The sequence below is a fragment of the Eutrigla gurnardus genome, assembly GCF_963514095.1.
Source record: "Eutrigla gurnardus genome assembly, chromosome: 16".
Taxonomy (NCBI): Eukaryota; Metazoa; Chordata; class Actinopteri; order Perciformes; family Triglidae; genus Eutrigla; species Eutrigla gurnardus.
The window spans coordinates 5,961,452-5,982,566 of record NC_139927.1 but is presented as its reverse complement, the minus strand read 5'-3'; the positions used below and the strand labels follow the sequence as shown (position 1 = coordinate 5,982,566).

At 41.8% G+C, this 21,115-nt stretch overlaps 1 protein-coding gene across 1 annotated transcript; it reads left to right on the top strand.

Moving 5' to 3' along the window:
* The first annotated feature begins 1,032 nt into the window (after positions 1–1,032).
* On the top strand, positions 1,033–14,140 carry ehd3 (EH-domain containing 3). Its single transcript, XM_084030392.1, has 9 exons — positions 1,033–1,253; positions 1,672–2,004; positions 4,663–4,839; positions 5,479–5,576; positions 9,800–9,941; positions 10,027–10,126; positions 10,542–10,712; positions 11,592–11,756; positions 11,854–14,140. The coding sequence occupies exons 2-9, from the start codon at positions 1,778–1,780 to the stop codon at positions 12,379–12,381; spliced, it is 1,608 nt and encodes a 535-aa protein (XP_083886518.1). The 5' UTR covers positions 1,033–1,253; positions 1,672–1,777; the 3' UTR covers positions 12,382–14,140.
* The last annotated feature ends 6,975 nt before the right edge of the window (positions 14,141–21,115 follow it).

The following is a 21,115-nucleotide window of genomic DNA, read 5'->3' as shown; positions in this document are numbered from 1 at the left end:
ACAAGGTGCAATGAGAGAGTGAACAGAGACATCTACTGGTCAAATTGTAGACAACAAGCATACACTTTTCATGTGTTCATTTCAACATGAAATCAATTTAAATTAATTTTAATGTGTGACAAAAACGTTTTCTTATTTAGAAATGTGATCTCCAACCATATACAGTATAATGCATCTTAGAGTAAGAAAGAAAGAACTTTATACTTAAAGTATCAAAAGTAGTATACAGTATCAAAAGTACTTTTTATGCATAAAAGAATGACTTTGGTGTTATGATTGTTATAATGGATTGCTAATAATAAAGCATTAATGTAAGTAACATTATACTGTTATAGCAGATTGAGGTGCAGTTAATACTACACATATTACATCGTTTTTAGTGGTATTTACATACAAGTTATGTTTGTGTGTACATTTGAATGCTTTTGAAAATGAGCGACTTAGTAATAAACAGTTGCATAAAATGAAAATAGGCACAAGTACTACAAGTACTTGTATAAATATGAGCTATACTTTTCATCACTGACTAACAATGGTGGAAGAAGTAGGCTAAAAATAGCAGTGTATAAATATTCTGTTAAAGGATTATTCAATTAAAAGTCATGCATTAACAAAAAAGAAGTAAAATAGCAAATAATTGTAAAAAAAAAAAAAAAAAAAAAAAAAGGAAAATAACATATATTAAATAATAATACAAATTACAAAATTAAAAATATAATAAAAATACAATAAAATATGGTTATATTTGCAAAAATATATAAATATAATATATATATTATATATATATAAAATATAAAATATGAGTATGTGCTTACAGTTACCTGTAGGTGGCGCGCTGCGGTTAAACGGCAGCTCCTCCATCTCTCCTCCTCATCCATCATGGCGTCGTCCCGCCCGGCCTCAGCTCGCGGAGCTCCCTCGCGCATCACAGGGCGGGACCGCGGTGGGTCGGACTGCCAGCCGTTGGGCACTTCCGCCGGGCTCGGGTTTCCTTCGACTCGACATTTAAATTGAGCTGCAGGTCGTCAGTCGCCGCTACATTCAGCGCCAGCGACGTGACAGAAAGCCGGCCGCTCGTGTGTAGTGTTTTTTATTTTTTATGTTTTAATATAGTAACCGCTGGTCCCGACGAGGTCCGGGCTTTGTTTTGTGGCCAGAAAGAGTCGAATAGCGGCGGCTTTGCCCCCTGACAGCAGCTCGGTGCATCATTGTTGGGATTCCTCTGCTAGCTGTTGGGACGGCATTGAATAGCGGTAAAGTGATGTTGTGCATGCGTAATTATGATGTATGTCGTATATAGTATATAAAATAGATCGGTATTCAAAAACAAATTCATTGAATGCAGTGTTTTTGGACCAAGTGGCCTGGACTTGGGGAGTACCGATGGACTTAAATTCTGATTTAAAAAAAAAATGTGTTGTTGACACAGAAAAATGGGTTGAACGTAACATTAGAGCAAGCCTCAATATAATCAATAACAACAAGTCACCACCCATTCTAGTGACTGCTATTGCATCTCTATGTGTTTTTAATTTGAGATAACTGACATTTTATTTTTTTATTATTATTTTTAAAAATACAATACATGTATAGATTATTTTAAAAGTGTCTATTCCCATATTTTTTGTTTGGATTTAAAGATTTAAAAGTTTTTTGTTGTTGTTTTTTTAGGTGGGTTTAGATCTTAGTTTCATTTTTTCAAGCAACCTGACAAACGGCGTCTTTGACCGGTTCCACCCATCCGAGGCCTTTACTGGCCTTCCAGCAGTAAGCGACCATGTTCAGCTGGCTAGGAAGCGACGACAGGAGGAAGAAGGATCCAGAAGTCTTTCAGACGGTCAGCGAGGGACTCAAGAAGCTCTACAAAACCAAACTTCTTCCACTGGAGGAGGGCTACAAGTTCCACGAGTTCCACTCCCCGGCTCTGGAGGATGCCGACTTTGACAACAAGCCCATGGTCCTACTGGTGGGACAGTACTCCACCGGCAAGACCAGTTTCATACGGTGAGGAAACACACACACACACACATATGAAAAGGGGAATCGCACACAAACATGCAAAGCCACCAGAAAGATAGAGAGGGAGAGGTTGACACACCCTAACTGACTTTTCACATGAAGCTGAGGAAGAATAGTGTACGCATTAAAACAAATAAACAGACAAACAAGCCACAAGCTTTATTGAAACCATAAAATGTTTACAATGACAGCCAACATAACAGGCCCTGCCAACTCTATGCATATGGAGGCAGCACCGCCCGGCACCGCGGCCCTCTCTGATGAGGTGTGTTTGTTTCTCGGTGACTCCAGATCATAAAAACATCATCTGGGGCCGATTAGACTCAGCCTCGTCAACTTAACGCAATTTTTAGCTGTTTTTTTTCTTGCTTATAACTGACTTCACGTGTGCTTTATTACAAAGACAAACACGGGCGGAAACCTCTCATATGCTCATCAGTGATAGCTTAATTTAAAGTGATTCTGGACAACTCTACATGCCTATATGACCTCTGAGTATCTCTGCTATGTGTATCTGTGTGACAGCGGGAGATATTAGCAGCTGGGCGTTGGGCCTCTTTGAACTGCAGGACTGCTACTAACGACATGCCCCTCTGACACACACACACACACACATTTGCAGAGCATCGTGGGTAATTAGCGTGGGGTAAGCCCTTTGAAAGCCAGAGAGGATGCTGTTAGTGACTTCCTGCTATAAGGCAGAATGGTGCAGACATCCCTACTCTCTCTCCCTCTCCTTCCTCTCCTGTGTTTTGCTGATACCGTATTTTTTATTTACACCCTCCGGTCCCTCGCAAAACCGCCGGCATTGTAACGGCAAGACGCAGAATTCACAAACTGCTGAGTAACACCTCGGCCCCGGCATCGCCTTCATTTCATATCGCAGCGTCTCCTGGATGAAGGACTTTTTGAAATGTCACGAGGACATCATATTTAGCTTGATTTAAAAAAAAGAAAAAAAGAAGTCATAAAATGTGCATGAGTGTCTGGCAGCTCAAAGAAAGAGGGGGAAAAATGGATGGAGAGGCAAGAGATGCTGGTGGAGGGGTAATATAATCCGTCTTTTATGGCAGTAATCTGAGCCGGTCTTCATTTTAGGGCTGAATCTTATTGATTTTTTTCCCCCAAAGAGCAAATTATCCCCAGAAGTTTTCCTTTACAGGCGATTTTTGAAGGTGCGTTAATGCTTCACACCTAATAAAGTGTAACTCCGAGGTCGTGGGGTGCCGGAGCCTGGGCCTGGGAATTGTCAGTTTCCTCACACTGCACCGAGTGTGAGATAGTAAAGGGTATGATGTGTGAGCTGACGTGTGTGTGTGTGTCTGATGTTGCACTACACACTACACAGACGTGTGCAGAGGGATGGCTCTACCAGGCACCGCTGACTCCTCTGACAAGGTGTGTGTATAAGTCAACCATCCTTACATCTGGTCGCAGTTTAAAAAAAAGCATCCCACACTCACACTTTTTAAATTTATGACCTCTTTTAGCTGTAAATCGCCTGAATCTCTCTTTTTATGGGTCGCCTTCACATTGTTGGGATTGTGAAACACGCTAATCTTCATCCGTAACATGTGGATAAACAGATGGGGCGGAGGGGGGGGGGGTGGGAAGCAACCTTTTCACGCCTTAAACATATGAGATGCAAGTCAGCTGTGTTGCCGCAGCAACGGTTCCAGATGAAGTCAAGAGTTTGCGTCTGTTTTGTTTAAGTTGAAAACCCCAATTTGCAGCAGAAACGCGTTGACAAATTTGAGTTCTTTGGTGTAATTTCTGATAAGGCTGCTGAAAAATGTTGCCCCACGTGACCTTTTTGACCTCATTCAGCTGTTTTTCATCCTCGGTAAAGGAAAACAAGGCAAGCTGGGACATTTACGTCTTGTCAGCGCTGGTAGCGCTCAACCGAATTCCTTTTACAGATTCAGTCTCATTTAGCGACTCCGAAATCTAGTTTTGCCATCTGTTGTAAGATAAAGGTCCAAGATTTTACAGCTGTGGCTGCGATTCCTGCAGTCACCTCCGTGTCTCTCCTGCGAATGTTTTGATCGTGTAACTCCACTTTCTTTTTGGCCAAATACCTCCATGACAACAAGTCAAACGTCACGCCTGCTGGGTTCAGTGGCTCCAGCAGCCCTCCAGCCCACGATGACGTAACATCCCCCCCTGATCTTTTATCAGCTTCTAATTCAAGGCAGACCTGTTTTTTAAAGTTGATTTCTGAGTTTCTTCACGTCATCCAGACACTGCGGCACATCTTTCAAATTAGATGGAGCACGGATCTGGCCTGCTGCCTCACAGGTCGGTCGTAGGTATTCAGTCAACTCATCATCATGATGTGACTGAAGCCAATCACAAGCAGATGTGGGAGCGGAGAATTACGCCTTGTAACAGTTGGAGAACTTAATACGCTTTTTCATGCATGTACAGTAGCATCATTTTCCTCCATTTAACTACTAAAGAAAAAGTGGATGCTAATGTATAATAAAGTCATATTAGTGTCTTACAGTAACTAGCGGCAAAATGTCCCCTATACACTTATTCCCTCAGGTAGAATCTTCTGGAACATCCACTTATCAAAAAAAAACATCTTGTCTCTTGCCCTCTTGTTTTGTGTGATGCTATGTCATGCTATCCCCCTCACAGCTACCTGTTGGAGCAGGATTTTCCCGGCATGCGGATCGGCCCCGAACCCACCACGGATTCCTTCATCGCGGTGATGCACGGGGACACAGAGGGGGTCGTCCCCGGCAACGCGTTGGTGGTTGACCCCAAGAAGCCCTTCAGGAAGCTGAACGCGTTTGGGAACGCGTTCCTCAACAGGTAAAACGCACTTTGCACAAAGTGCAGGATGGCATGCGTTGATGGCAGACGCTGTCAGGGGGGGGGGGGGGGGGGAACAGAGCGGAGAATAAAAAGGGAGAGTGAGAGTGAGAATCCACACCACAGCTCTACATTCCTGTGTGATTGAATTTCCCTCTGCTCACTGGTCAGGCTTTTCTTTTCTAATGGCTGGCTGTGAGAGAGAGAGAGAGAGAGACGGTGCAGAGTCATCCTTCTGGAAAAAGGAGAGGTGCCAAAGAGTCTTGCAGCGATGCCCTCGCTGTGAGGGCCCACCACTGCTGAAAGTAGACAGCAGAAACGCTGACTGTCAGTGGGGATTAGGGGGGTTCAGAGTGAGGACGAGCGCCAAGACGTTAGTATTTATGCAGCTGGAGACGGGGAGATAGAGGGGAGAGAGGGAGGTAGAGCTCTGGTGCAGGACCATGTTTGTTGCTAAAACGTTTTACACTTCTGTCTGGTTTCTTTTAACCCTCCTCTCCTCGTGTGTGTGTGTGTGTGTGTGTGTGTGTGTGTGTGTGTGTGTGTGTGTGTGTGTGTGTGTGTGTGTGTGTGTGTGTGTGTGTGTGTGTGTGTGTGTGTGTGTGTGCATGTGTGTGTGTGTGTGTGTGTGTGTTTTAGGTTTGTGTGCGCCCAGCTGCCTAACCCCGTGCTGGAAAGCATCAGTGTGATTGACACACCAGGGATTCTGTCAGGAGAGAAACAGAGAATCAGTCGAGGTAAGACACACTCTCTTATCTTCCTCTGGTTGTGTGTGCGTGTGTGTGTCTGTGCGTGTGCGTGTGTGTGTGTGTTCCCCTGGACCCATTATGCTGCAGCCCCCCCGCTGAACTCTGAACTACCGCGTCAGCATTTCCTTTGGATGCGTGTGTTTATTTTAGCGTTTAGCTATCGGGAGGATTATGCTTCATTCATTTCAAAAGAACAGGAAGCTGCGTCAAAAAAATGATGAGCTTTGAATGTGTGCTCCCGTTCACATTCCTTGGTGAATTTTATTGCGATCAAGACACCGAATCCTTTAACTTGTTATTTGGAGCAGCTATAAATGTCATCTGTAATGCATCAATCGCGTTAAAAGGTATGATATGTTACATTTGTGAACCTCCATATGAGGCCCAGGAGCCCATAAAACCTCCCCGACACAGCAAAATAAGAAGAAAGTCCACGCAGATGGCAGCTACAGACACCACCACACACTTCTAGTGAGTCATAAGTGATGATTGAGAGGGATTCATTTTATGGCAGCACTTAATCCAATTGATTCATTTCCTTCAGTTTGCAAAGACAAACAGATGCCGTATTCATTTTACAAAATGACGGCCAAAGAGAAACCAGACGAATGCCTCCGACTGTGTTGCAGCTGTGCATTTATCAGACCAAGACAGGGAAATACAGATGTTTTCTACGACTCGCAGCAAATGTTCCGGGCTAGTACCCTCATCTAAACGAAGATGGCAAAATCACATGGCCGTTAAATACGAAGATGACTATTTTTCTCTTAATTACCCTCAAACCCATTCATCTCAATATGCGTGCTTATCTCTTGACACCCAGGTCAGCTCATAGGGGAATATTTTTTGTAACGAGACAAACAAAATTGAGAGATTAAATAACCCAGCTATATATATATATATATATATATATATATATATATATATGGTTAATTATACTCCTTGTGTACACTTTGATAGTAGTGAACTAGCCGTGGTGTTCAACTGAAGGCAGAGACTTTAACGTTTAGGTGTGTGAAAGCTTACAAGGATTTTCCTCCCTGGCTTTCTTACAGTTTGATTATGTGTCCGGCATGGCTGGCATTCCCACAGTGAAATGATGGCATCACCATACCAACTGCTAACATACAACACCAGAACAAAAGGGCTGGGATAATGAAAGACAGCTATAATTTAGTCGGTCCCACATTCACCCGTCTTACACTTGGAATCGCCCATTTTCTCCCCTTGTTTGTACTCGACTGTTCATTTTGCTCTCTATCGGCTGTCACCACACAGTAACCATCGACTGCTGACGGTTTCACAGAGAAAGCAGTGTTGTATGTTTCTAGGGATGCACTGATATAAATACCAATTTCGTCCCGGTACTGACTAAGAGCTGGATTGGGTATTGTGACAATGGACTACATTTTTTTGTAGTTTATGCATATATACTGGACGTTTTGACCAATTTGTTGCGTCTGCATGATTTGTTACGTCGTTATTTGTTACATTTTGATTAACAAAGTTGTTTAAGTCAAGTCTGATGTTGTCTTACACACAATAGAATGAGAGTGAGACTTTCGGCTTATTAATAAATCACTGGTGTCAGATCGGTTCTCATATCGGCCAGAGACTCAAATCCCAGGTATCAAGAGATTAGTACTCGGTCACGACAGGTCTTGACTGCAGATGGAGCCGATTTTAGCTGCAACAAAAACGTTATTTTCTCTTCGCTTGTATTCATTTTGTGTGTGGAAGTCACCTGCAGCCGAAACAGCTCAGGTGTAAAGGCCAAAGGCACCAGTAGAGTGTTATGATAATGTCATGCTTTTTGCATTCCCATCCCCATGGGAACCAGCATTTCCTCTGGTGCTCCAATAAGGTTGTGCATGGAGCGTATCATGACATTCATAGTGCTGACACGATCAAATATGTACAAACAAAAATACATACGAAGCTCCAAAGGGTGAAATAAGAACAAGAAACATATTGCAGTCACTGAGTTCAGCCCATGACTTCATAGCAGGGTTGGGTCAGGAATGAATGTTTGTCAGGAGAACATTTCTGTCTGCAGATTTATTCTGTTTGAGAATCAACAGTGAACGCTCCGTCAGCACCGACAGAGTCTGGGCTTTTATTTACAGTTGGAAGTTTGATCGAAGCTCCTCTCCTCGTCCATTTGGACGGTCGGAGAGTCCCACGTCAACGTGTTGTCAAATCAAATAAACAGCACAGTGAGGTGTGACCCGGCTGTTGGATATATATATATATATATATAAAAAATAATAAGAAATACAGGTTAAACTTCTGCTGAGTCAGCACAGCTGTGTTTTCTCTGTTAGTGTGTATGGTGGAGCTTTTGTTTGTGTGTGTGTGGGATCCTTTTACATTTTCCATCCACTTGTTCATTCATTCCATGTCATGTATGTGTTTCATCTTTGTGTGTGTCTGTGTGTGTCATTCTTCTCCATGCTGTTATGGTTTCACCCCCAACGTCTGTGTCTATGTGTCCAGATGAGGAGTCAGGCTATAGCTGCCTACATAGATGTCCTTACGGAGGTATTGTAGATAATAAACCCGGCCTTCAACCAGGCTAATCACAGCGATATTTTGAAAACTTTATGGATACTGTTACGTGTTCTTTACCAGAGTCTTTGTCACATGGTTTCGGGGGGGGAAAATATACATATCCGTCCCTGAGTTTAGTTTTTGTTTGCTCGCCAATTAGATATCTTAGTCAGATGTGTCATATGTTCCGATTTAACGAGAGCATGTGTTCGCCTCGGGAGGTGTTTTCACAACTATTCTCCATATGCTGTGAGGTTTATAGTGATTATCCTCACAGGATGAAATCATAGTTGTTTTTGGGGGGGTTTGAATGTATTTATGGCCAACATCTAACTCAAGAACTAATAGATTTTACAGATGAACCCTAATTGTTTTATATGTGGTCCCTTTAAATGTATTTACTATACCATAATTCTCTATGTTAATGTTCTGAAATCGTCCGTGGAGCTTTAGGCTTTAGTGTTGTTTTTCCCCACGTCATGTGAAAAGTGCTTATTGTGAAGAATATTCCAGTAAAATAATCAAAATATCAAGATATATATCTCTCTTTCTTAACCCTCCACAGCTTTCAGGACAGAAAGTTCAAACCATGTCCATGTTCTCCATACTCATTGCTACATCTGCCAAACTTTTGCTCACACCCCAGTGAGGAATTATTGGACAACACTGAAAGATGACCGTTTTTAATTACCGTCGGTAAAAGGAGGCCTTCAAGGCTTCATGTCAGTACTGGAAAGTATTCACCTTGAGTATTAACTATTCCTCTTCTGGGAGGAGCAGCAGTGCAGCCGCAGTAGCAATAACAGCAGATATGAGTATAAAGTGAATGCATTCAAAGCGATAATATCTGCAAAAGCTGGTAGATTTAGTTTTCACAACTTCTCTTCAGTAAATCCGTTTGACATTCACCGTATTAACATAAAGCTTCTTTCCCGCTATCAACTCACAACCTCCTTGTTGCTATCGCAGAACAATGTTGCAGCCTCTTGCGTACTTCAGTGTCATTTGGAAACTTTAGCTCACTAATCTTTTCCTTCTGTCCTTTTGTTCTTTGTTCTCCTCTCACACGCTGTGGAATTTCTCCAGGTAAGAATCCGTTTTTTGTCCTTGAGTCGGATAGAAAGTCAAACTCCCGCCGACGAAATCGTTTATTCATTTATTCATGCATTACGGAGGCACGATCTCATCCATTCATTATGCATTCATTACCACCGTGATTGCATTTTGCACTGAAAAAATCAGCCAAATAAGACAATAAAACATCTTTGTTTTTGGCTCATTATTTCGTTTTAAAAGGCCACTTGGTTGAACCCTGGCGGGGCCGCCTCCATCTGTAAACAGACATTCTTTTCTCTCAGCATGTTGTAATATGGGCGTCCTTCACAGCGCCTCCTCTATGACCTGAAGCCATTGTAATAATGTCTTCTCAGGAATATTGCAACATCCCAGCTGTGGTTCGTGGCACAAGTCACAGATTGTACAAAGTGTTGATCAATACCTTAAAAACGCGATCTTTCATGCTAACTTTGACACCGGTGTGGGATGGGAGCAAAGGAACAAGAAGCAAAAGGGGACACAGAATTAATATTAACAGTTTTAAAACCCTCCCATCCCCTCATGTGACATCTAAACGTTCCCTTTTTTGTTTCGGATCCTCTCAGGCTATGACTTTGCGGCTGTCTTGGAGTGGTTCGCCGAGCGAGTGGACAGGATCATATTGCTGTTTGACGCCCACAAACTGGACATCTCCGATGAGTTCTCAGATGTGATAAAAGCCCTGAAGAACCACGAAGACAAGATAAGGTACTGCAGGGTTGCTTGAGACCTGATAAGACCTTTTAGACCTTTCGTCCGAAATTTCTATCAAATTCCCTCTTGTTTTTATCAGGGTTGTGCTGAACAAGGCTGACCAGATAGAAACCCAGCAGTTGATGAGAGTGTACGGTGCCCTGATGTGGTCGCTGGGGAAAATAGTGAACACCCCCGAGGTATAGTAAACAGGAGTTTGGGTTTCAAGCTTTCCACCATCCTGTTGGGTGTTTGTCACCAGACAATCCAACATTTTGGCATTTTGTGTGACCGTCAACAATGGGAAATGCATGATTTGTCTTCATCCAAACTTTTTTTCTTTTAAAAAAAAGAAACAGTCACAATAGGCCATATCTATTCAAGCTCCCTCATGTGGCTTAAAAGTGTACTGCAGAGATAAATGTGAAAAGACAAAGAAGACAATAACTTCTGCATGTGGCGATACTTATTATTGGTTATTTGCTCACAAACCAATCCATGGGCTCTCTTGCTTGTTGCCTTAAATATCCAATCCAATAAATATGAATAATATCCTATTTAGCTGTATTATACCCTTTTCTGTCTGATTTTCTGTCCGTCTGCCCCACTTGGCAGGTGATCCGCGTCTACATCGGGTCATTTTGGTCCCATCCGCTGCTGATTCCAGACAACAGGAAGCTGTTTGAAGCAGAGGAGCAGGACTTATTTAAGGACATTCAGTCTCTACCGAGAAACGCAGCGCTTCGAAAACTCAACGATCTGATCAAGAGGGCGAGACTAGCCAAGGTGAGGCTCGCCGCTCACTGATGGAGAATGTGCTTACAGCTGTAGAAAACAGTCGTAAGAGGTGATTCTTTGTCTGGGGGATGCTATTTATTTTGGCTATGTCTTACGCACAGGTGTGTGTGTGTGTCTGTGTGTGTGTTTCCTTCCAATCACTCGCTCGCTCGACCCGCCCTGGCCAGCTGTTAACCTTGACAGAAAAAGCTGGTCTCTGCCACACAACCAATAGAGCCAGACAAATGTGGCTATTCTCCTCCGGGTGAATTGTTTCCTGTTTCCTCCCTGGACAGGAAGTCAAGTCTGAGAGGCGACAGTCCGCTGCCCGTTGTAGTTCGAAGAAACCCAGAGGATGTACACGTGCACACCCTCAAACACACACACACACACACAGCGTGCGTTTTTTTGTGATGCGCTTCAAGGACATGAGGTGGATTCAGGGAAATGCACACACACGTATCACCAGAGCAACATAACAAACATGGTTTTCCCATTATTGTTGCTATGGTTTGTTTGGAATATTAAAAATAAATGCCAGTGAAGGTAATCTGAGAGATTTACTGAAATGCTACGCTGGTTAAAGGAGTGCCAAGTGTCCCCAGACTCCAGGGTTGCAACAGGCTGAGGCTTATGATGTTGACACGTGAGCCGTTTAATAAAAAGCTCCTTCCCGAACAAATGATATTAGATTCATGACATCACCTTTACAACAGATTTCACTCAGATTTCTCCAGGCAATATAGCACACACTAAGGAATGTGGATTTATTTGCCATCAACTCTGATCGGACACATAAAAAGGTGTCAAATTTCCCTTTTAAAGGATTCTAACTTTAAATACCACAACTTTAAAGAGTTGAAATGTGCTTTCACTCTCACGACGCAGGTCCATGCCTACATCATCAGCGCACTGAAGAAAGAGATGCCCACTGTGTTCGGAAAGGAGAACAAGAAGAAAGAGCTGATCGGAAGTCTCGGAGATATTTACAAACGCATCGAACGAGAGCATCAGATATCACCGGGAGATTTTCCCAATCTGAAGAAGATGCAGGTAAATCGGAGAGAGTGAAGGCATGTAGATTGATGATTAGAGGATTAGAAAGGTGAGAGCTCAACCTTGTGATTGTTTTTCTGTATTCTCCGTCCAGGACCAACTCCAATCTCAGGATCTCAACAAATTCCAGCCGCTGAAACTGAAACTCCTGGAGGCCGTGGACGACATGCTGGCTCACGACATCGCTGGCTTGATGGTGCTGGTCCGCCAGGAGGAAACCCAGCGTCCCAACCCGGTGGTGAAGGGCGGCGCGTTCGACGGCACCTTGGACGGCCCGTTCGGCCACGGGTACGGCGAGGGAGCCGGCGAGGGCATCGACGAAGCGGACTGGGTCGTCACCCGAGACAAACCGGCCTACGATGAGATTTTCTACACGTTGTCGCCGGTCAACGGGAAAGTGACGGGAGCCAACGCCAAGAGGGAGATGGTGAAATCAAAACTGCCCAACACGGTGCTGGGAAAGATCTGGAAGCTGGCAGACATCGATAAGGACGGGATGCTCGACGATGAGGAGTTTGCGTTGGCCAATCACCTGATAAAGGTGAAACTGGAGGGACACGAACTGCCGCCGGACCTGCCGGCGCACCTGGTGCCTCCTTCCAAGAGGAAAATCACAGAGTAAGATCGCATCATCTCCTGCCCCCCAAAACCCTGGAAGTAGACCCACCCCCAAATTAAATAGGGAAGAAAATACTTAGACCCCATTCCCATCTCCTAATCCTGCTTCGTTGCTGTCTTCCCCACATCTTTCAGCTTTAAGAGGCAAATACAACAGAATAGTTCATTCTAATAAATCCACTGTTAGCATGTGGATTTAAATGATACATTTCTGCAGTGCTGACATGGCTTTCACCAGGGCAGAAAAACAGGATTTGTATATGAATCCTCCCCCTTTTTTTTGTATTAAAGGGTCAGATATGGGAGCTGTTAGGTAGCACATGATATGGTAATTAGACGAAGAAACACTGGAATACAGAAAAAAATGTAAGGTGAGCCAAACTACTGGAATACAATGGGAGAGACGTGACAATGTGAAGACAAATAGAAAGATATTTGTTGTTTTTCTGGGAGAAGAAAGGGCGGGATATGAAAAAAATACTAAATATTATTGTATTATTATCTTGTTTCACTGCAATATTCCACACTTAAATATTTTACAGCTCTTGTATCCTGCGTTATTTTCGTTCTCCCGGAAGTGGCTTTTGTTTCACGACGACAAATTAACAACTAACAAGAATTTCCTGACGAGTCGCTTGAGATTTTAAAAAAAGAAAATGGCCTACATCATGTTATTCATATTTAAAATTTGGTGTCCTTGGCATCCTTTACTGTAGCACCGGGATTAACCTCCCGCAATGAAGGAGAAAAAAAAACAAGAAATTGGCTTCAGTTTGTCTCTTTTCTGATTTATACATAGTTCTAAATATCCATAAACATGTTAAATACTGTGACTATGAAAATGGACCTATACGTAAATGGGTGGTGTTTGGCGTGTGCGGACATTCTGGGGATAAATGTCATGATTTTGAATGTTGAATGTGCAGACGTTCACTGTTATTTGTGGGCACGTCCTGTATGTATGCAAGCGACCACAAACGTCTCAGTGTTATTCTTCGTAACGTGTGTGTATTAAGTCTTAAAGCGTCTCAGAAGGCTGCTGAGTCGGGAGTATTCCAGTGGGTCGTTATTGTTCACATCGTGGAAGTTGATCTAATCTAATCTAACCTGGCAGTCCAGAGAGTGAATGCACAGCTGGTTGCTGCTTTTTGTGTTGCTGATGATGAGAATAAAACACTAATCCACGTATTTTTTCAAATGTTTTTGAATGATAAAATTTGGCTTTCCGATTTGGTGTGTTTTTAAATTGTACACATGTAATAAATGTGAATGGATTTACTGTAGTGATATGCCAGTATGTATGTATATATACTTCATGTTCATGTCAGAACCGACTACATTTAGGGTTCCCATATTATGATAAGAAATGTTCACTTTCACCCAGTTTGAGCTACAGAACTGAAATCCATGTGTGTCTCTGTTACTGTGAATCTACTGTACATAAAAGGACTGTTTGCATTCCATGAAGACAGATTGGGAAATCATCCACATCATCTCGGGCTCGTTATGCATCTCAAACAGTAATTATGAAAAAAAAGGATACTTGTTCAATGTGGATTCTCTGCAAAACAAAGTCCTTGAGATTCCTTGTTTTCAAACCCTGACAGATTGCAACACAAAGTCTTGTGTACTGGTAAATACACTAAGTGGAAACACTGGTATTTTTTTTTTTTGGTTCAAGATGTTCTTGCTTTGCTAAATCTGTACTTCACTGCTTTTCTGTCGACACAGTCCAAAAGTGTAATAAAAATACATTTACCCAACTTTATTTTGCCTTGTTTTGTTAGTTAGGAGCAGTCAGAGTGGTTAGTGCTTGTTTAAGATGGAACAAAGTATATTTAAATACATACATCTTTGATTAAACTACAATAACAACCATTCTGCAAAGTAAGTGGATCTCCAGAATTATGTTTTAAGAGTTTGTATTTTCCTCTCATATTGTGGTGAATTATTTTAATTAAATGAGGATAAAGGAAGTCAGAAATAAGTCTCTTATAAGTCATGAGATTCACATTACAATTATACTGCTATCAGTAATAATGGGAGCAAATAGGTCCCAAATATATAGTGAAGAATGGTATTTTATTATTGCATTTGATCAACAAGCAACAAATAAACTGTCTGGTGCAGAATCACATATTTTTTCTTAACTCTGAACTAACGATGGAGGTTTTCAATCTGTTAGAAGAGATATTTCTGCATAATTGCGGTATTGAAAATGTGCAATGCTCCTTTTAAATGTCCTGTTCTGTATTTACATGAGGGCAGATTTCCACATTATTATCAGGAGTCACTGACATTGACCATAACATGACTTAAAAATAAAAAAAAATACAGGAAACATAACATGAAATATTAGACATAGTATTATCTTGGGACGTTTGTGCATATGTGTGTGTGTGTGTGTGTGTGTGTGTGTGTGTGTGTGTGTGTGTGTGTGTGTGGCAGGAAGTCAAAGCATCCCCTCGGACTGTGAGACCCCTTAAAAATATACAGATACACGCACATGCAGGGAAGATGCAGCACTCTCTCTTCTCACGCAGGAAGTTCTGTTCTTGTCAGCCGTTTCCTGTCTGTCCTGCCTTGACCCTTGACACACACACACACACACACACACCAACATACACATCCTCCATCATATACTAAAGTTGACGTTTTTGTTGTGAGCCGATCACACTTAGATGTTTGGTTCAGTCGTAGTTTGCAGGTTTTAACGCCACAAACAGTGAAGGACGACGCCGGATGTTGGCAGCCTTCGTCAGCCTTGTGCGTGTGGGCATCGTGGTGGTGAGTGTTCAGGGACGGCCCCTAGATCATAAAACCAGAATTAGGAAAAAATAAAATGAAGCGATGGAAAAAAAACAAACAGGAGTCTTTCCTGTAAATTGTGGAGAAATTAAAAAAAAAACAGATGGAGAGAGGAGACGGCTGGAAAAGTGTATTTTTGGTCAAAATCTTATCTGTTCAGGAGGAAAGGCGTGTGTGTGTGTGTGTGTGTGTGTGTGTGTGTGTGTGTGTGTGTGTGTGTGTGTGTGTGTGTGTGTGTGTGTGTGATGGATGTGTGTGTTTGTCTGCTGGAGAGGCACGCACGAGGAAGCTATACATCAGGATTAAACGTTTACACCCAGACACATGAGGGAACTGGTATCTGGGAACGCTGGGTGGGGATGATACTCTGAAACACACCCACACACACACACACACACACACACACACACACACACACACACATATCGCTGTCTAGCTATTGTTAACGCAAGATAACATCATCCTGCAACCTTGATTTAGAAAAGTTGAGTTTTTTCTTTCCTCAAGTCCATTTATTTGAGCTTTTTTTGGAGGAGAGAAGAGAACGATATTAATAAATAACCTTCACAATATATTGATTTATGAATTATATATGCAATCACAGGCCTCTAATATAATTCTATAGGCTTCTGTTTTTTAAATGACAACATTTTACAAAAAGCAATGAGACATACATGAACATAATTACTCAATTATTGATTATAACGCTTTTATTTGTGGGTAATTCCCTCAGGCAAAGTCTGCAGAAATGCACATAAAGTGCTCGAGCCGTGAACATCCATGAGTGTGGACACTGAGATGAGGCTGATCCCTCACCAGCTTCCCACCCTGAGCCCCCTCGGTCGGGGGCTGAAGCCTTTCCCGATAACAGCAGGTCACTGACACGTCCACTTGTGACTCCGGCTCGTCACCGCCTCGACATGTGTGCGTCCATCGAGGGTGGAGCGGCCACGAGGTCGGGCCGACTGGTGACACTCCACTGCTAATTGCCCCCCGTCGCCACGGTGACAGAAAGTGTGAGAGCAAGGCGCGATAACAAAACAAACACGCTTCATTCACTCAGGGTTCATTTAAGAGTAAATCAGTGTCAGATCGGGATGTTAAATTAAAAAGACAATTAGGTCGAAGGTGAGAGATTTGTCGTTATGAGCGTGAATCTATCTGGTAATAATAAATAATTAACGTTGACACAAATGAAGACAATGAGTGACATTTCCCATGCTGCTTGAACGTGTCGGGTCAGCTGTCTGACGTGTTTGTATCCTGAGGGGAACATCGAGTGTGTAAAACGTCCACTCCTTGAGCCTCTTCCTGGGTAAAACAGAGGTCATGGGGGTCATCCTGTTAACACACACACACACACACACACACACACACACACACACACACACACACACACACACACACACACACACATATTCATTCATTTGTTTGGATGCTACAACGCATGTCCATCTTGAATGTTGCTCATTTTTCGAAGAATCTCTTGTGGCTTTTGCTTGCCCTATAGCAAGTCTGACCTTTGACCTTTAACATAACAAGCGTCATTGTTTGGAAACCTTCAACTATTTCAGAAATATATCACCTTTTGACCGAGAGTATATTTAGTGTGAGTGGTAACACTGTTTCTTCTCTTTTCCTCTCTTTCGTAATTTGTTAGATTTTCTTGTACATATGCGTCTATATATGTGTGTGTGTGTGTGTGTGTGTGTGTGTGTGTGTGTGTGTGTGTGTGTGTTTGTGTGTGTGTGTGACATGCAGGAAGAGGAGTTGTTATCATCGTTATGTAAGTGTTGTCCGAATGAGGAATTCTCCGATACGTTATCAAGGAACATTGTGTTTTTGTTTTTAGGGAGAGAAGGAAACACACCAATCGTCACTATTATCCTTATTGATTGTGATGAGAATGGTGCGTTCAAGGTACATTGAGTGCATCTTAAAAAAATCAATATTCATCTGTAATGTAAAGGGCCACTTAATTGATTTTTTTTAATTTTTCTAGATTTTATTTGGAAGGACAAATTTGGTATTTTATCTCAATTCATATTTTCTACAAATCTGGAGGCCTTTCTTTTGTATTGTTAGAACTGTAATGTGTCATTAAGTACACATATCAGTACCCCTTATTGGCAAGTACTGGAAAAGTACTCAGCCTTTGCATAGTATCTACCCAGCCGTGGTTCGTTAAAAGAGATAAAAGATCCTTTTTGATTTCATCAACTCGACTTTAATTCTCTGATTTTGCTGTGTTGTCGGTTTGTGTAAGGGCAGAGGATTTTTTTGTGTGTGGCAGGCAGGGTTGCCATGGGAACAGGGTATCACTTGATGAATGAGGGTCTGTTATCTGAACTGGTGAAGAGCTAGGATGAGGAGAGGATGTGCAGAGAGGCGACGGTGGTTGTTGTTGTTATTGTAAACTTTTTCCTGTTTAACAGACGGACAAGATGTACTTTCAGAAAAACCTCACGCTGACATATAAACACACTGGTAATAAAAGTATTTTTGATAGTTCAATTTAAAAAGAAGCACTCAGTTGCTTCTTTTCATTCCTGAGATAAAGAAATAAATGATCTTCCTATTCCAAATCCATAAAAAGACAAACTATCTGACTGCATCATTCCTCAGTTATCATTTCAGATCTGCCTGATTTAATTTGCTTTCCTGGTGTTAAACCTAAAGATACACCAAACAAAACATGTGACAGGATAAAAAAAGAAAAAAATCACCTTCCATTCACTCTCACTCTCCACTTGTCTCTGCTGCCACCCAGTGGCCAGTTCATGTAAAACGTCATGCTTCAGAGTTTAGGTAGTTGTTTTTAGGCTGGATGAGGGAAAATGTAGTATAAATCAAACGCCACACATTTTTTTTAATCACCATTTGTATTCTACTGACTTTAGCGTCTTTTTTAGCTGTTAATTTGTTTTATACTGTGTACATAGTCTATTATTATTGTATTTTCTATGTTGCCTCTGTTAGTGATGCTTTTTGTTGTCTTATCTTATTTATTTCAGTTGTTATATTGTGACACATTTTCATTTCTTCTATTACATGCAATTTTTACGCCTTCATTTATGCTTAAAGTTGAATTTCTTTGTATTAAGAATGTATTTTATCGCAGCTCAAAGTCAGAGTACTCCTGTTGAAACAAAAACTAACCTCTTCAAAACTTTACAGTAGTTAAAGGAAAACACCACCGCATTGCCATACTGAACTATGTTCTGCTCTGATCTTAGACGAGGTGATACATACCTCCCTCTCCTCTGTGCGTGCACTCAATGGCTCTTGCGCGCACTCCGCGCAGCGCTAATTTGCTAGCATGTAGCTTGTCCCAGTATATTCCTTAGGATCCAAAGGGGGGTGAAGTTAGAAGCGACCAAGCACTTCCACGTTGTCCCTATTTAAATACGGTTACGTGAGTAGTTACACGACCCAAGTTTGGTTACACAAAATGAAACATGCCAATTTTTCTAAGCGGATAACAAGGATAACTATATAGTATGGCGGAATAACAACTGGAAGCACTTCGACGTCGGCGCAGTAATATCATCACTCAAAACATGACGGGACTATATACCTTCTGCTTGTTTTCACAACCCTGTACGATGCACGTTATAACCATGATGTTTGATTGTTCACAAACTATCTTACTACAACCTGATGCTTCCTCAACTGTGCACAAACTACTACAGGTAGTGCAGGCGACGGCGTGCAGGTCACGTAGGTTCTATTGACGGAAGTAAGAGGGGGAGCGGAGTGATGATATTACTGCGCCGACGTCGAAGTGCTTCCAGTTGTTATTCCGCCATACTATATAGTTATCCTTGTTATCCGCTTAGAAAAATTGGCATGTTTCATTTTGTGTAACCAAACTTGGGTCGTGTAACTACTCACGTAACCGTATTTAAATAGGGACAACGTGGAAGTGCTTGGTCGCTTCTAACTTCACCCCCCTTTGGATCCTAAGGACAAGCTACATGCTAGCAAATTAGCGCTGCGCGGAGCGCGCGCAAGAGCCATTGAGTGCACGCACAGAGGAGAGGGAGGTATGTATCACCTCGTCTAACATCAGAGCAGAACATAGTTCAGTATGGAAATGCGGTGGTGTTTTCCTTTAAGAGCCCTCTTCACCTAAAATGTCCTTTTGAACCAATCAGTAAATATTGGGACTCCGAAAAAGTGATTTGAATGTTGATACAAATCTTCTTCTGAATTATGTTCTCTGATTTGGATTTTGCTGAGGTCACCAGAAAACAAAAATCATAAAAAAAGGCAAGAGGAAGATATGCTAATTTGCCAATGATCTGTCATGGCGGTAAATAACGCCCTCTTCACCACCTCAATTTGTCGGGCGGGTTTTTCCATTTCACACTTTATGAGAATATTTCCTTTCCTTCCAGAGCTGTTATATACTGTATATATGAAATATGATCAAACGCCCCCTTTGAGAATATTTGGTGGTGTTGGATTTAAGACATGAGGTGATCTTAGGCTGTTTATTTATTCATGTTCAAGTTTGAAATTATCAATGTTATCAGCAGATGCATGTAATACACCATGTTCACACCCTGTCTGTTCTGATATAAGGTATTAATAAGTGAAATTGGCTTGCTGAAGGTCATATTTGACTGTGTCTACGCATCCATGTGGGTGCATTCTCGCTGCATTAGACCCCTTCCTCTGTTACAGACCACAGGTTTCAGTTTGAGTAGCAGGGGGTGGATTTCTGCAGCAGTGTGTGCAGCGTGTTTGTCTGTCTTATAGATGTGTGTATGTATCCGTAACCAATGACTCGTAACCAAGAGGAAGAAAAACGTCTCCCGCAGAAGTAACTTTATACGTGACATGCAACAAAAACCACATCTGTACACAACATGGACACGTAATCACTTTACATTACGAGCTGAGAATTAAAATGGAGCGATGTGATTGGTTCGGGATGATTTGATAGGAAGACCAATTTTCATGAAGATCTTTTTCTCGTGTGAAAATGTGCTTGACGTCGACCTACTATGTGGTAATATGTTATTGTATGTGGTTGAAATGATCATTTCTATTAGAAGTTAACTGGGGAAAAGGTGAACCCTTGTGGCTTACATGTACGCTGGTGTTAGTGACCATGAACCAGAGCGGCATATGTTCAAGTCCAGCTAGGGAACCTCCCCACCCCCGTCCCTTCATTTCCTGTCAAAAACCTCCAAGAATATGTTTTCATACAATATATGACATGCATCTAAGCTATTTTAGACCCCCAAAATATACTAATATTAGTATCTGTTTTAACAATATCAATATAGACCTTTAAATCTTATTAAAATGCCTGTTAGACTACACAAAATGTACAAAAATGTAATTTTTGTCCCAAAGATGCTGATTTTACTCCCCTTCCACAAACGTGCTGTGAAAAAGATTATAGAAAACAAACATCTTCATTAAAAAAAAGTAGAAATATGTTTTGTTGTTGAATTGAATTGACTTAACCTGCTTTATAGGATACTGTACATTTTGAGAAGAGTGATATATTTATATCATAAAAAAGATGTATTTATTGTTATGTTGCTTAAATTACAGATAATATTCAATGTATCATGTTAAACCATAGCATTTTAAAAAACCCACAAGAACCAGCGACATGGAAAGAGCGTCAAACCACGGTGCATCTGCACAAACACACACACACACACACACACACACACACACAGAAAATGACTGAGGTCATGTTTTTGATTTCATAGAATATGCTCCGACACCCACGTCTTCAGCCCCCCCTTTTTTTCTGAGAAGTGTCGACCACATGACCACAGTCTACTTGCTATATAGTTTCAGCTTATGGTCTTTATTTTGGATGTCATGGAACACACACACACACACACACACACACACACACACATACACATCCCCCCCACACCACACACATACACACACACACT